The sequence below is a fragment of the Tachysurus fulvidraco genome, chromosome 17 (assembly GCF_022655615.1).
Source record: "Tachysurus fulvidraco isolate hzauxx_2018 chromosome 17, HZAU_PFXX_2.0, whole genome shotgun sequence".
Classification (NCBI taxonomy): Eukaryota; Metazoa; Chordata; class Actinopteri; order Siluriformes; family Bagridae; genus Tachysurus; species Tachysurus fulvidraco.
The window spans coordinates 3297851-3314440 of NC_062534.1; the positions used below are offsets into that span (position 1 = coordinate 3297851).

General features: G+C 34.9%; 1 protein-coding gene and 1 long non-coding RNA gene across 6 annotated transcripts in view; both read right to left on the minus strand.

Moving 5' to 3' along the window:
• The window catches only part of LOC113645983, a 31659-nt gene that overhangs the window by 8244 nt on the left and 6825 nt on the right, over positions 1-16590 (minus strand). Inside the window, exons 1-6 of one of the 5 annotated variants that reach the window (XM_047802143.1) lie at positions 15407-15503; positions 14765-15142; positions 14450-14578; positions 14223-14345; positions 14101-14138; positions 8990-9294 (exon numbers count right to left, since the gene is read on the minus strand). In XM_047802143.1, the coding sequence (XP_047658099.1) occupies positions 9148-9294; positions 14101-14138; positions 14223-14345; positions 14450-14578; positions 14765-15142; positions 15407-15449 (858 nt within the window). In that variant the 5' untranslated portion in view covers positions 15450-15503 and the 3' untranslated portion in view covers positions 8990-9147. Of the gene's footprint in view, positions 1-8989; positions 9295-13457; positions 13721-14100; positions 14139-14222; positions 14346-14449; positions 14579-14764; positions 15143-15406; positions 15504-16590 lie in introns of those variants that run through there. The other 4 variants (XM_047802145.1, XM_047802142.1, XM_047802144.1 and 1 more) reach the window with 4 other exon arrangements.
• On the minus strand, positions 4197-5177 carry LOC113646037. The gene is made up of 3 exons (XR_007138257.1): positions 5080-5177; positions 4509-4889; positions 4197-4322 (listed from the first exon to the last, which is right to left on the minus strand). It is a non-coding gene; the product is annotated as an uncharacterized LOC113646037 (long non-coding RNA).

Below are 16590 nucleotides of genomic sequence, written 5' to 3' on the forward strand. Positions count from 1 at the left end.
ACCAGGACATCAACCCAACTTCTTCATCTAAAACACAACACTTCAGAACAGCAGACTTTCCGATATTCACACTGAGCTCTTTATCAAGCTGGTTAACTGGTGGCTTTGTGACAGCTTGTGCAGTAACCCAGTGTCTACCAGGATGGACTGAACCTAAAAAAAAAAACAAATGCATTAACTAGGTAATAAATGTAATTAATTGTTCATCATAATTCATCAGATAAAATCACTTTAAAAATAACAGAAAGGACATACAGCTTGCACAAAAGTGCTTTAGAGTGATAGATGCCATTGACGTTTAGAAATACATCAAATAAGATGGAAATAAATTGTTTAAAGTACTTACACATGGTGCAGAAAATCAAAATTAAAATCCATAAATAAGTCATTTTTCACTTTTCATGAATAATACAGTGTGTGTTGGTTATTCATTAACAGAGTGTGAATGCACAGGAAATACTGTTTGAGTTTATATTTATACTCCCGTTGTCTGTACTGAGACGATACTGTACACGCCCAGAATATGACGTGATTGGTTGTAAAAAAACAAAAAAAGAGAGAGAGAGACATGATATGCAGATATTTTGAACCACCTATCTACATCACATATTTCTATATTTGTATTGTGCTCTTGAGATATAATTAGAATATGTAGTGAAGTTGAAAGAATGGAAAATGTGGGTTATTTGTACTTAAGTTCAACACTGATCTTCCCACACTAGCATGTTGTTTGAACAAAGTCTTCCTTATATAACAACGGACATTTGAGCCAGAGTACTGCATTTACATTCATCTGTCTACATACGTAGTACATACATAGTACGATATTATAGAGTGGTCAATATATACCTGTTTTAATTCCTAAAATTTCTTTTATGCTTAAAAGCAACACCAAAATGTTATATATTATATATGATTATATATTAAATCACCCCAAACTGTGGCTTATTCTTGGACCCCCTCAATCTCCTGAGTACTAAAAGATACCTCAAAACGCTATCATGTGTGGCTTATGTCATAGAGCACCATCTTAATGAATTACTAGAACACATTTGATGCATTTTTCAAACCATTCATCTTCATAAACCTCAGTGACTGTAGAGAAGACAGTCTTCCACTCACTCCCACTTTTTCCCAAATGTTCTTCTGTATGCTTACTTAATCTATCATGGCCTCATACTTCGCCTCATACTCTTGTCCTTGTACATTTACATTCACAGCTTATCCAATGCGACATAAAAAAGTTAGTCAGTGACTCAGCTGTTCAGACATCTTGGGGAAGCTCGTTCCACCACCTAGGGGCCAGAACAGAGAGGAGTCTGGATGTGTACCTACGTTGTACCCTAAGTGATGTTGGGACCAGTTAAGCAGTGCTTAAAGATCTCAGGGAGACGGGAGCAGTGTCAGGAATGAGATGAGCTTTTCCTCTTTTTCTTCTTTTAAGAAGTATTCAACAGATGCAGGTGATGCTAGAGTGTAAAATATACTCTTGCCTAAATCCCTCCTACATTTATATTTATGGTATTTTGCAAACACCTTTGTTCAGAGCAACTTGCTTTTTTTTTTTATATAACTTTGATATAAGTGAGGGTTAGGTGCCTTGCTCAGGGGCCAAACAGTGGCCGATGGTGGACCTGGGATTCACTGGATATACAGAGATCATCTGAGCAAAGGTCGCCCAAGCCAAACAACTTCCTCCCCCGCCATTGGATCCAACTCACCACCAGGTGGTGATCAGTTGACAGCTCCGCCCGCCCCTCTCTTTATACATAATGCCGGAGGTCACATGAAACAACCACAAAGTCGATCATCAACTACCTCTAGTATGTACCTCTATCTTTCAACCTCCCGCACCAGCTTAGGCTCCTTCCACCCCAGCGAGGTGACATTCCATGTCCCTAGATCCAAATTCCATGTACTGGGATTGGGTTGCCGAGGCCCCCTCCTATGACTGCCAACCAATCCACAATGCACCGGGCCCCTTACCATTCCTCCTGCAGGTGATGGGCCCACCGGAGATCAGCCCCGTGGGGTATGACCCGGCCACCAGGCGTGATGGCCTGGCTCCAGGGTGGGGCCCCGGTTGCGCCATGCCGGGCAATGTCACGGACTTTGGTTTTAAGCTCCTCATAAGTGGGATTTTAACCGAGCTTTGTCTGGCCCGTCACCCAGGACCTGTTTGCCTTGGGAGACCCTACCAGGGGCAGAGAGCCCCAGACAACATAGCTCCTAGGCACACAAACCCCTCCATCACAATAAGTTAGCGATTCAAGGAGAGGATTTCTTTTAATACCTCTTAATAATTATTTCACATATATTTGTTGCATTGCCCTCTTTATAGGTGAAAAAAAATCTTTACTGAAACTATAGACATGTCTATTTTGTTTATTGAGGTTCATACTCTCATATCATTTTATTTGCTTTTTCTTTTTTCAGTTAATGACCAATTAAAGTGGTGCCACCAACTAAGCATATTTATTCTGTTACAGTACATAAAATTTGTTGTATAGTTCACATTGTTAATATATGTTTATAATAATCTGATGGTCAAGACCGTGTATGTTTTAGTGTTTACTTACTGTTTAGTGAGAAAGCACAAAAAATCCATACTCAATGAATGAATGATGAAAATCATGAACTGCACAATAAATGATTAACTCCTGAAAATGTTGATATTTGTTGTTTGATGTTTCACTTTCGTTCAATTACGGAAAACAATTGAATCCAACAATATAAAAAAAAAAAACTAATGACACCCTTAAAAGAGTTTAGAAGCCAGTACTTTACAAGCTCAGTATTAAGATAGAATACATCAGTTACCTTTGTTGTATTTTTATCTCACTACAGTCATTGGCTTCACTCGAGCTTCAGTGTCTTTGGAGATGAGAGAATAAAACAAACTAATGTTGACTCAACACCTTTTTGAAAAGGTTTTGTAAAACTCTGTAACAATGGTATTGTTAAAAGTCACAAAAATAAAGATCATGTTTTTAACAGGATTGATTTTTACATTTATTTTTTCTTTAACAATAATTAAGCATACAAACGAGGACACTCAAAAAATCACTCAAGTTGGAATTTTTTAACAAGTTCAGTGTCACTAAAACTTAATACATCAACACTGAAAAGGAATAACAGTTCCATAAATATAAATAAATAAACATGAGTAGTTCATTTAACCATGAACACAGAAATAAATCCTGAAGAGGAGAACTGCATCCTCACTTAACTAAAATTCATGCAACTTAAATATAATTCTTATTATTAGATTAGAATAAACAAAATATAGGATCATTTCTAGACTTTTCTCTTAGAGCATCAAATGTCATAATTTACCCAATTTACATAATATACTCAAGTTATTTTTATTTGGTAAAATCCTTCACATTTTTCTGCCATGGATTATAAATTATATCTGTTACATTTTACAGATTTCTTCACATCAGAGTACACACACTCATCTGATGAGACGGGTTTTCTTTTTTCAGCTTTGGTTTTCCTCTTGGAGAATTGCAAAGCCGCATAATTCAGTGATTCAGCTTCAGATTCCTGAATAATAATAATAATAATAATAATAATAATAATAATAATAATAATAATAATAATAATACTTAAAAGAGGTCGAGATCACAGTAATTACTACACAATGTGGGTAATTACATTATATAGAACATATAACAAATTATATCTAGAACATTATGAGGAGAAATATCTGAAAGTTCTAAGCATTTTGTAAGCAGGAAAATTAGTCATGAGAATCATAAAAAAGGAAACATAGTCATATCTACAGAAAAAATAACATATTATAGTAGATAATTGTGAAATGATCAGTATTTATTTGTACACATACCTGCTTTGTTCCTGGAGAATCTTCAATAGAAGCATTTACTATGAATTCAGAAACAAATTAGTGTTTTTAATAAAAATAAAAATAACTTTATTTATTATCTGACGACAAAAACACTTACTTTTATCACCTTTTCTTCTCAGAATGAAATAAGTGAGACAGAAAATCAGAAGTGCGCACAAACCCAAAGCCGATCCCAAACCGATCACTGTCCGATGTAGAGATCTGATCATTTCTGATTCTGTTATTTCACCACATTATATTTAGATTAGTACAAAACAAATTTTCAAAATTATGTGTATAAATGAATGGTCATTAATTCAAACTGGATTATGAAGCCCCTCACCTGTGTTCTGCTGTGTGGTGTTGTTAGTGTTAGTGTTATTGATGTTTCCATGCGGTGTTGTTTCATACACCACTGAATGATCACACAGAGCTGCTTTAGATGTTTCTGATGCAATAGTAACATGATCACCTATAAACATTGATCAGGATTCACTTAGTAAAAGTCTGTAACTCAGTGTTGTTGAAGAAAACACAGTTAACATTTCACTACTTCACTATTATTTATCTTCCAGGTTGAACATGTTAACAGTCACCAGGAAAATATCACTACATTAAACCAGGAGCTTAAACATTCAGAATCAACTCAGAATCCTACCTTTAATTTGTAAATAAGTTCCATCTCCAAACACAAGGTTGGGTCTCGTCACTGCACAGTAGTACATGGCTTCATCAGACTGAGTGAGCTTTAAAATGATCATTTTGCAGCAGTTTGAAGATCTTTCTATCCGAAAACGAGACTTTTGGAAACCAGTGTGAAAAGTTTCTCCGCCACTTTTAAATAATGTTACTATCATCTGAGGTTTTTTTTTGTTTTGGTGCTTAAACCAGGACATCAACCCAACTTCTTCATCTAAAACACAACACTTCAGAACAGCAGACTTTCCGATATTCACACTGAGCTCTTTATCAAGCTGGTTAACTGGTGGCTTTGTGACAGATTGTGCAGTAACCCAGTGTCTACCAGGATGGACTGAACCTAAAAAAAAAAAATGCATTAACTAGGTAATAAATGTAATTAATTGTTCATCATAATTCATCAGATAACATCACTTTAAAAATAACAGAAAGGACATATAGCTTGCACAAAAGTGCTTTAGAGTGATAGATGCCATTGACGTTTAGAAATACATCAAATAAGATGGAAATAAATTGTTTAAAGTACTTACACATGGTGCAGAAAATCAAAATTAAAATCCATAAATAAGTCATTTTTCACTTCTCATGAATAATACAGTGTGTGTTGGTTATTCATTAACAGATTGTGAATGCACAGGAAATACTGTTTGAATTTATATTTATACTCACGTTGTCTGTACTGAGACGATACTGTACACGCCCAGAATATGACGTGATTGGTTGTAAAAAAAAAGAGAGAGAGAGAGAGAGAGAGAGAGAGAGAGAGAGACATGATATGCAGATATTTTGAACCACCTATCTACATCACATATTTCTATATTTGTATTGTGCTCTTGAGATATAATTAGAATATGTAGTGAAGTTGAAAGAATGGAAAATGTGGGTTATTTGTACTTAAGTTCAACACTGATCTTCCCACACTAGCATGTTGTTTGAAAGAAGTCTTCCTTATATAACAACGGACATTTGAGCCAGAGTACTGCATTTACATTCATCTGTCTACATACGTAGTACATACATAGTACGATATTATAGAGTGGTCAATATATACCTGTTTTAATTCCTAAAATTTATTGTATGCTTAAAAGCAACACCAAAATATTATATATTATATATGATTATATATTAAATCACCCCAAACTGTGGCTTATTCTTACCCCCTCAATCCCCTGAGTACTAAAAGATACCTCAAAACGTTATCATGTGTGGCTTATGTCATCGAGCACCATCTTAATGAATTACTAGAACACATTTGATGCATTTTTCAAACCATTCATCTTCATAAACCTCAGTGACTGTAGAGAAGACAGTCTTCCACTCACTCCCACTTTTTCCCAAATGTTCTTCTGTATGCTTACTTAATCTATCATGGCCTCATACTTCGCCTCATACTCTTGTCCTGGTACATTTACATTCACAGCTTATCCAATGCGACATAAAAAAGTTAGTCAGTGACTCAGCTGTTCAGACATCTTGGGGAAGCTCGTTCCACCACCTAGGGGCCAGAACAGAGAGGAGTCTGGATGTGTACCTACGTTGTACCCTAAGTGATGTTGGGACCAGTTAAGCAGTGCTTAAAGATCTCAGGGAGACGGGAGCAGTGTCAGGAATGAGATGAGCTTTTCCTCTTTTTCTTCTTTTAAGAAGTAGTCAACAGATTCAGGTGATGCTGAAGTGTCAGACGTATTCCTGCCTAAATCCCTCCTACATTTATATTTATGGTATTTCGCAGATACCTTTATTCAGAGCAACTTACTTTTTTTAATATAACTTAGCAAGTGAGAGTTATGTGCCTTGGTCAAGGGCCCAACAGTGGCAGTTGGTGGACCTGGGATTCACTGGACATACAGAGATCATCTGAGCAAAAGGTCTTTAGCAGGCAATTTGCCACTAAGTTAACCCCATATTGAATTTAGAGATAATTTAGTTGCAAATTGCTTGCTAAAGGCCTCTGCACAGATGATCTCTGTATGTCCAGTCTCTATTTCCACTGCTTCGGGGCTTTCCATGGAAATGGATCCACACAGAATATGGAAACAACATGTCTAAGCAGTTCATTTGAATATCTATGGGATAGCAGAATGTCTGGTTTAGTCAATGAAAAAAAAAGTTTGTTTTGAGCTCAGAGATCTACCATCCACCATCAATGGCCTGGTCTGAGACAGGAGGGGAACTGGGTCTCTATAAATCTTCCCATGGTCCTATAGGCAGTGTCTGCAAAATGTATAGAAATGTCATCCCAAGTCATTCATATTTTGATGTTAAATGAGTTAGCTATATCATGATTAGAGATGTCACTTTCCAGTTGACTCTAAGGACCAGGTCCTTCCAAGCAGCTTGTCCAAACACTGTGTCACAGACAGGGGTGATATCACAGAGTTTAAAAGACCCAAAAGCAGGAATAACATGAAAAATGGCTTTTAATAATGTAAAAAAAAAAACTATGAAACACAAAAAAAACACTGGGGAAGACAAAGCAACCGAAATAACAAAATAGAAACCAGGCACTAAGACAACAAACAAAAAACACTCAAACACAGAAACACAACTGGTATAAATAGGGAAAGCATGTATTAGAACACAAGGAACAGGTGTGCAGAGGCAGGGAAGGGGTTAAGGAAAAGGCCGAGGTTAACACACGTGAACACAAACCAAAAACAAAATCACATGGTACAAGACAAACAAAGCCAGCCAGAACGTCCCCCTGGTGTTCAGGCGCAGAATAGACAGAGCTCTCCATGACACTCTGACACAGACACAGACATTTCTGTATTTCTCTGATATGTTTCTATGAAGACAGATGGGTTCGATCCACTAACATGGACTCTGTGATGGATGAATTTCTTCAAATCGCAGTCAGTGAACTAAATGATTAACACTTGCTCTCTTAGGAGATTTTAGATCTTACATCAGATCAAGAAGAAACAGCGAGCATGCAGAATATTCATACTCTCTATCCGTATTAAGCACAGTCTCTTCTGTCTACTAGCATCTGCTAAGAGGTACTGCAACATCTTAGCCATAACCAACAGACTCTGTAATAGATAGATAGATAGATAGATAGATAGATAGATAGATAGATAGATAGATAGATAGATAGATAGATAGATAGATAGATAGATAGATAGATAGATAGATAGATTAGTCTACAAAGCAAACAAAATTAACTAAGAGTGAAATAAACTATTATAGTAGCGACAAAAGTAAGTATTATTGCACTGGTAATTTTTTATTTATTTATATTACTTTTAATATATTTTAATAATTATTGCACATCCATATATTTGTTGCCTTGCCCTTTTTATAAGTGAAAAAAATTCTTGTCTGAAACTAGAGACTTGTCTATTTTATTTATTTAGATTCATACTCTCATATCATTTTTATTTGCTTTATCTTTTTTCATTTAATGACTAATTCCAGTGGTGACACCAACTAAGCGTATTTATTTGAAAAAATCCAAAATTGAAAAAATCCATACTCGATGAATGAGTGATGAAATTCATGAACTGCATTATAAATGATTAACTTCTGAAAATTTTGATAATTGTTTGATGTTTCACTTTGTTTCAAGTAAAATGTGTGTGAAAATGTTTTACCCAACATGACCGACGTCTCCACATAACGGAAAACAACGGAATCCAACAATATCGAATAAAAACAAAAACTAATGACACAATTAAAAGAGTTTAGAAGCCAGTTATTTACAAGCTCGGTATTAAGATCAATACATCAGTTACCTTTGTTGTAATTTTACATCAAAATGTACATATTATTGGATTTAATCGTCCTCACTACAGTCACTGGCTTCACTCGAGCTTCAGTGTCTTTAGAGATGAGAGAATAAAACAGAGTAATGTTGACTCACATCCTTTTTCTGACAATGTTATTGTTAAAAGTCACAAAAATAAAGATCAAGTATTTTAACAGGATTCCTTTTTACATTTATTGTTAACAATAATTAAGCATACAAACGAGGACACTCAAAAAATCACTCAAGTTGGATTTTTTTACAAGTTCATTGTCACTAAAAAATTAATACATCAACAGTGAAAAGTAATAACAGTTCCATAAAAATGAATACATAAATAAACATGAGTAGTTCATTTAACCATGAAAACAGAAATAAATCCTGAAACTAGACCTGCATCTAAGCTTAAAAATAAACTAAAATTCATGCAACTTAAATATAATTCTTATTATTACATTAGTCTAAACAAAATATAGGATAATTTCTAGACTTTTCTGTTAAAGCATCATATGTCATAATTTACCCAATTTACGTGACGTGACATACGGCTAAGTACGGTGACCCATACTCAGGATTTGTTCTCTGCATTTAATCCATCCAAAGTGCACACACACAGCAGTGAACACACACACACACACCGTGAACACACACCCGTAGCAGTTGGCAGCCATTTATGCTGCGGCACCCGGGGAGCAGTTGGGGGGTTTGGTGCCTTGCTCAAGTGCACCTGAGTCGTGGCCGGCCCAAGACTCGAACCCGCAACCTTTGGGTTACGAGTCAGACTCTCTAACCATTAGGCCACGACTGCCCTCACATACATACTATACTCAAGATATTTTTCTGCCATGGATTATAAATTATATCTGTTACATTTTACAGATTTCTTCACATCAGAGTACACACACTCATCTGATGAGACGGGTTTTCTTTTTTCAGCTTTGGTTTTCCTCTTGGAGAATTGCAAAGCCACATAATTCAGTGATTCAGCTTCAGATTCCTGAATAATAATAATAATAATAATAATAATAATAATAATAATAATAATAATAATAATAATAATACTGAGAAGAGGTCGAGATCACAGTAATTACTACACAATATGGGTAATTACATTATATACACTAACTATATAGAACAGAGGAGTACATCAAAATAAAAGCTTGGGATTGCCGTGTAAATATTTGAAATCTGACTATAAATTATATCTAGAACATTATGAGGAGAAATATCTGAATGTTCAAAGCATTTCATAAGCAGGAAAATTAGTTATGAGACTCAAAAGGAAACACAGTCATATCTACAGAAAAAATAACATATTATAGTATATAATAGTGAAGAGATCAGAATTTTTGTAAACATACGTGCTTTGTTCCTGGAGAATCTTCAATAGAAGCATTTACTATGAATACAGAAACACATCGATTAGTGTTTTTACTTTAAATAAAAATAACTTTATTTATTATCTGATGACAAAAACACTTACTTTTATCACCTTTTCTTCTCCTCAGTATGAAACAAATGAGACAGAAAATCAGAAGTGCGCACAAACCCAAAGCCGATCCCAAACCGATCACTGTCCGATGTAGAGATCTGATCATTTCTGATTCTGTTATTTCACCACAGTATATTTAGATTTGTACAATTTTTTAATGCAAATTATGCGTATAAACAAATGGTCATTAATTCAAGCTGGATTATGAAGCCCCTCACCTGTGTTCTGCTGTGTGGTGTTGTTAGTGTCAGTGTTAGTGTTGTTTCCATGTGGTGTTGGTTCACACACCACTGAATGATCACACAGAGCTGCTTTAGATGTTTCTGATGCAATAGTAACATGATCACATATAAACATTGATCAGGATTCACTTAGTAAAAGTCTGTAACTCAGTGTTGTTGAAGAAAACACAGTTAACATTTCACTACTTCACTATTATTTATCTTCCAGGTTGAACATGTTAACAGTCATCAGGAAAATATCACTACATTAAACCAGGAGCTTAAACATTCAGAGTCAACTCAGAATCCTACCTTTAATTTGTAAATAAGTTCCATCTCCAAACACAATGTTGGGTCTCGTCACTGCACAGTAGTACAAGGCTTCATCAGACTGAGTGACCTTATCAATGATCATTTTGCACCAGGTCGATCTTTCTATAATAAAACGATCCTTTTGGAATCCATTATGATAAGTTTTTTCGCCACTTTTAAAAAATGTTACTATCATCTGAGGTTGTTTATTGTTTTGTTGCTTAAACCAGGACATCAACCCAACTTCTTTATCTAAAACACAACACTTCAGAATAGCAGTCCTTCCGATTTTCCTACTGAGCACGTTATCAAACTGGTTAACTGGTGGCTTTGTGACAGAATGTGCAGTAACCCAGTGTCTGCCAGGAGGGACTGAACCTAAAAAAAAAAAATTGCATTAACTAGGTAATAAATGTAATTAATTGTTCATCATAATTCATCAGATAAAATCACTTTAAAAATGACAGAAAGTATGTACAGCTTGCACAAAAGTGCTTTGATAAATATTACTACTACTACTACTACTACTACTACTAATAATAATAATAATAATAATAATAATAATAATAATAATAATAATAATAATAATAATAATAGATGGACTTTTAGAAATACACCAAATAAGATGGAAATAAATTGTTTAAAGTACTTACACATGGTGCAGAAGATCAAAATTAAAATCCATCCATAAGTCATTTTTCACTTCTCATGAATAACACAGTGTGTGTTGGTTATTCATTAGAGTGTGAATGCACAGGAAGCAGGGTGTAAATTTCTATTTATACTTACGTTGTCTGTAGTGAGACAATACTGTACACACCCAGAATATGACGTGATTGGTTGTAAAAAAAAAAAAAAAAAAAAAAAAAACACACGATATGCAGATATTTTCCATCTACATTTTATACCAATCACCTCTTGAGATATTAGAATATGTAGTGAAGTTGAAAGGATGGAAAATGTGGGTTATTTGTACTTAAGTTCAACACTGAACTTCAAACACTAACATGTTTGAACAAAGTCTTCTTTATATAGGTCATTTGAGCCAGAGTACTGCATTTGTGTTCATACATACGTAGTACATACATACTGTAGTACGATATTATGTAGTGGTCAATATATACCTGTTTTAATTGTTAAAATTTCTTTTATGCTTAAAAGCAACACCAAAATATTATATATTATATTATATATAATATATATATATTAAATCACCCCAAACTGTGGCTTATTCTTGACCCCCTCAATCCCCTGAGTACTAAAAGATAGTTCAATACATTATCATGTGTGGCTTATGTCATAGAGCACCATCTTAATGAATTACTAGAACACATTTGATGCATTTTTCAAACCGTTCATCTTCATAAAGCCCAGTGCCTGTAGAGAAGACAGTCTTCCACTCACTCCCACTTTTTCCCAAATGTTCTGCTGTATGCTTACTTAATCTATCATGGCCTCATACTTGGCCTAATACCCTTGTCCTTGTACATTTACATTCACAGCTTTTCCAATGCGACATACAAAAGTTAGTCGGTGACTCAGCTGTTCATCTTGGGGAAGCTCGTTCCACCACCTAGGGGCCAGAACAGAGAAGAGTCTAGATGTGTACCTACGTTGTACCCTGAGAGATGTTGGGACCAGTTAAGCAGTGCTTAAAGATCTCAGCAGTCTCAGGGAGACGGGAGCAGTGTCAGGAATGAGATGAGCTTTACCTCCTTTTCTCCTTTGAAGAAGTAGTCAACAGATGCAGGTGATGCTGAAGTGTCAAACGTACTCCTGCCTAAATCCCTCCTATATTTATATTTATGGTATTTGGCAGATGCCTTTATTCAGGGCAACTTATTTTTAATTCAACTTAGCAAGTGAGAGTTATGTGCCTTGGTCAAGGGCCCAACAGTGGCAGTTGGTGGACCTGGGATTCACTGGACATACAGAGATTATCTGAGCAAAAGGTCTTTAGCAGGCAATTTGCCACTAAGTTAACCCCATATTGAATTTAGAGATAATTTAGTAGCAAATTGCTTGCTAAAGGCCTCTGCACAGATGATCTCTGTATGTCCAGTCTCTATTTCCACTGCTTCATGATATAGCTAACTCATTTAACATCAAAATATGAATGACTTGGGATGACATTTCTATATATTTTGCAGACACTGCATATAGGACCATGGGCAGATTTATAGAGACCCAGTTCCCCTCCTGTCTCAGACCAGGCCATTGATGGTGGATGGTAGATCTCTGTGCTCAAAAAAAATCAAAAACGAATGACACCCTTAAAAGAGTTTAAAAGCCAGATCTTTACAAGCTCGGTATTAAGATCAATACATCAGTTATCTTTGTTGTATTTTTTACATCAAAATGTACATATTATTGGATTTAATCGTCCTCACTGCAGTCACTGGCTTCACTCGAGCTTCAGTGTCCTTAGCGATGAGAGAATAAAACAAAGTAATGTTGACTCACATCCTTTTTGAAAATACACTAAGAAACAATGTTATTGTTAAAAGTCACAAAATAAAGATCATGTTTTTAACAGGATTCCTTTTTACATTTATTGTGTCTTTAATAATTATTAAGCATACAAACGAGGACACTCAAAAAATCACTCAAGTTGGATTTTTTTTACAAGTTCATTGTCACTAAAAGTTAATACATCAACAGTGAAAAGTAATAACAGTTCCAGAAAAAAATAAAACAAATAAATAAACACGAGTAGTTCATTTAACCATGAACACAGAAATAAATCCTGAAGAGGAGAACTGCATCTAAGCTTAAAAATAAACTAAAATTCATGCAACTTAAATATAATTCTTATTATTACATTAGTATAAACAAAATATAGGATCATTTCTAGACTTTTCTGTTAAAGCATCATATGTCAATTTACCCAATTTACGTGACGTGACATACGGCTAAGTACGGTGACCCATACTCAGAATTTGTTCTCTGCATTTAATCCATCCAAAGTGCACACACACAGCAGTGAACACACACACACACACACACACACACACCGTGAACACACACCCGGAGCAGTTGGCAGCCATTTATGCTGCGGCGCCCGGGGAGCAGTTGGGGGGTTTGGTGCCTTGCTCAAGTGCACTTCAGTCGTGGCCGGCCCGAGACTCGAACCCACAACCTTTGGGTTATGAGTCAGACTCTCTAACCATTAGGCCACGACTGCCCCGACATACATAATATACTCAAGATAATTTTATTTGGTAAAATCCTTCACATTTTTCTTCCATGGATTATAAATTATATCTGTTACATTTTACAGAGTATTTCACATGAGTGTACACACACTCATCTGATGAGACGGGTTTTCTTTTTTCAGCTTTGGTTTTCCTCTTGGAGAATTGCAAAGCCGCATAATTCAGTGATTCAGCTTCAGATTCCTGAATAATAATAATAATAATAATAATAATAATAATAATAATAATAATAATAATAATAATAATAATAATAATAATAATACCGAGAAGAGGTCGAGATCACAGTAATTACTACACAATATGGGTAATTACATTACATAACTAACTATATAGAACAGAAGAGTGCATCAAAATAAAAGCTTGGGATTGCCGTGTAAATATTTGAAATCTGACTATAAATTATATCTAGAACATTTTGAGGATCTGAATGTTCTAAGCATTTTGTAAGCAGGAAAATTAGTCATGAGAATCATAAAAAAAAAGGAAACACAGTGATATCTACAGAAAAAATAACATATTAGAGTATATAATAGTGAAAAGGTCAGTATTATTTGTACACATACCTGCTTTGTTCCTGGAGAATCTTCAATAGAAGCATTTACTATGAATACAAAAACACACAAATTAGTGTTTTTACTATAAATAAAAATAACTTTATTTATTATCTGATGACAAAAACACTTACTTTTATCACCTTTTCTTCTCCTCAGTATGAAATAAGTGAGACAGAAAATCAGAAGTGCGCACAAACCCAAAGCCGATCCCAAACCGATCACTGTTCGATGTAGAGATCTTATCACTACTGATTCTGTTATTTCACCACAGTATATTTAGATTAGTACAATTTTTTTATACAAATTATGCATATAAACGAATGGTCATTAATTCAAGCAGGATTAAGAAGCACCTCACCTGTGTTCTGCTGTGTGGTGTTGTTAGTGTTAGTGTTATTGATGTTTCCATGCAGTGTTGGTTCACACACCACTGAATTATCACACAGAGCTGCTGTAGACGTTTCTGATGCAATAGTAACATAATCACCTATAAACATTGATCAAGATTCACTTAGTAAAAGTCTGTAACTCAGTGTTGTTGAAGAAAACACAGTTAACATTTCACTACTTCACTATTATTTATCTTCCAGGTTGAACATGTTAACAGTCATCAGGAAAACATCACTACATTAAACCAGGAGCTTAAACATTCAGAATCAACTCAGAATCCTACCTTTAATTTGTAAATAAGTTCCATCTCCAAACACAAGGTTGGGTCTCGTCACTGCACAGTAGTACAAGGCTTCATCAGACTGAGTGACCTTATGAATGATCATTTTGCACCAGGTTGATCTTTCTATTTTAAAACGATCATTTTGGAATCCATTATGATAAGTTTTTTCGCCACTTTTAAAAAATGTTACTATCATCTGAGGTTGTTTATTGTTTTGTTGCTTAAACCAGGACATCAACCCAACTTCTTTATCTAAAACACAACACTTCAGAATAGCAGTCATTCCGATTTTCAAACTGAGCACTTTATCAAACTGGTTAACTGGTGGCTTTGTGACAGAATGTGCAGTAACCCAGTGTCTACCAGGATGGACTGAACCTAAAAAAAAAAATGCATTAACTAGGTAATAAATGTAATTAATTGTTCATCATAATTCATCAGATAAAATCACTTTAAAAATGACAGAAAGTATGTACAGCTTGCACAAAAGTGCTTTGATAAATATTACTACTACTACTACTACTAATAATAATAATAATAATAATAATAATAATAATAATAATAATAATAATAATAATAATAATAGATGGACTTTTAGAAATACATCAAATAAGATGGAAATAAATTGTTTAAAGTACTTACACATGGTGCAGAAAATCAAAATTAAAATCCATACATAAGTCATTTTTCACTTCTCATGAATAACACAGTGTGTGTTGGTTATTCATTAGAGTGTGAATGCACAGGAAGCAGGGTGTAAATTTCTATTTATACTGCACTTTGTCTGTACTGAGACAATACTGTACACACCCAGAATATGACGTGATTGGTTGTAAAAAAAAAAAACAAAAAAAAAAAAAAAAACACGATATGCAGATATTTTCCATCTACATCTTATACCAATCACCTCTTGAGATATTAGAATATGTAGTGAAGTTGAAAGGATGGAAAATGTGGGTTATTTGTACTTAGGTTCAACACTGAACTTCAAACACTAACATGTTTGAACAAAGTCTTCTTTATATAGGTCATTTGAGCCAGAGTACTGCATTTGTGTTCATACATACGTAGTACATACATACTGTAGTACGATATTATGTAGTGGTCAATATATACCTGTTTTAATTGTTAAAATTTCTTTTATGCTTAAAAGCAACACCAAAATATTATATATTATATATGATTATATATTAAATCACCCCAAACTGTGGCTTATTCTTGACCCCCTCAATCCCCTGAGTACTAAAAGATAGTTCAATACATTATCATGTGTGGCTTATGTCATAGAGCACCATCTTAATGAATTACTAGAACACATTTGATGCATTTTTCAAACCATTCATCTTCATAAAGCCAAGTGGCTGTAGAGAAGACAGTCTTCCACTCACTCCCACTTTTTCCCAAATGTTCTGCTGTATGCTTACTTAATCTATCATGGCCTCATACTTGGCCTCATGCCCTTGTCCTTGTACATTTACATTCACAGCTTTTCCAATGCGACATACAAAAGTTAGTCGGTGACTCAGCTGTTCATCTTGGGGAAGCTCGTTCCACCACCTAGGGGCCAGAACAGAGAAGAGTCTAGATGTGTACCTACGTTGTTCCCTGAGAGATGTTGGGACCAGTTAAGCAGTGCTTAAAGATCTCAGCAGTCTCAGGGAGACGGGAGCAGTGTCAGGAATGAGATGAGCTTTACCTCCTTTTCTCCTTTGAAGAAGTAGTCAACAGATGCAGGTGATGCTGAAGTGTCAAACGTACTCCTGCCTAAATCCCTCCTATATTTATATTTATGGTATTTGGCAGATGCCTTTATTCAGAGCAACTTA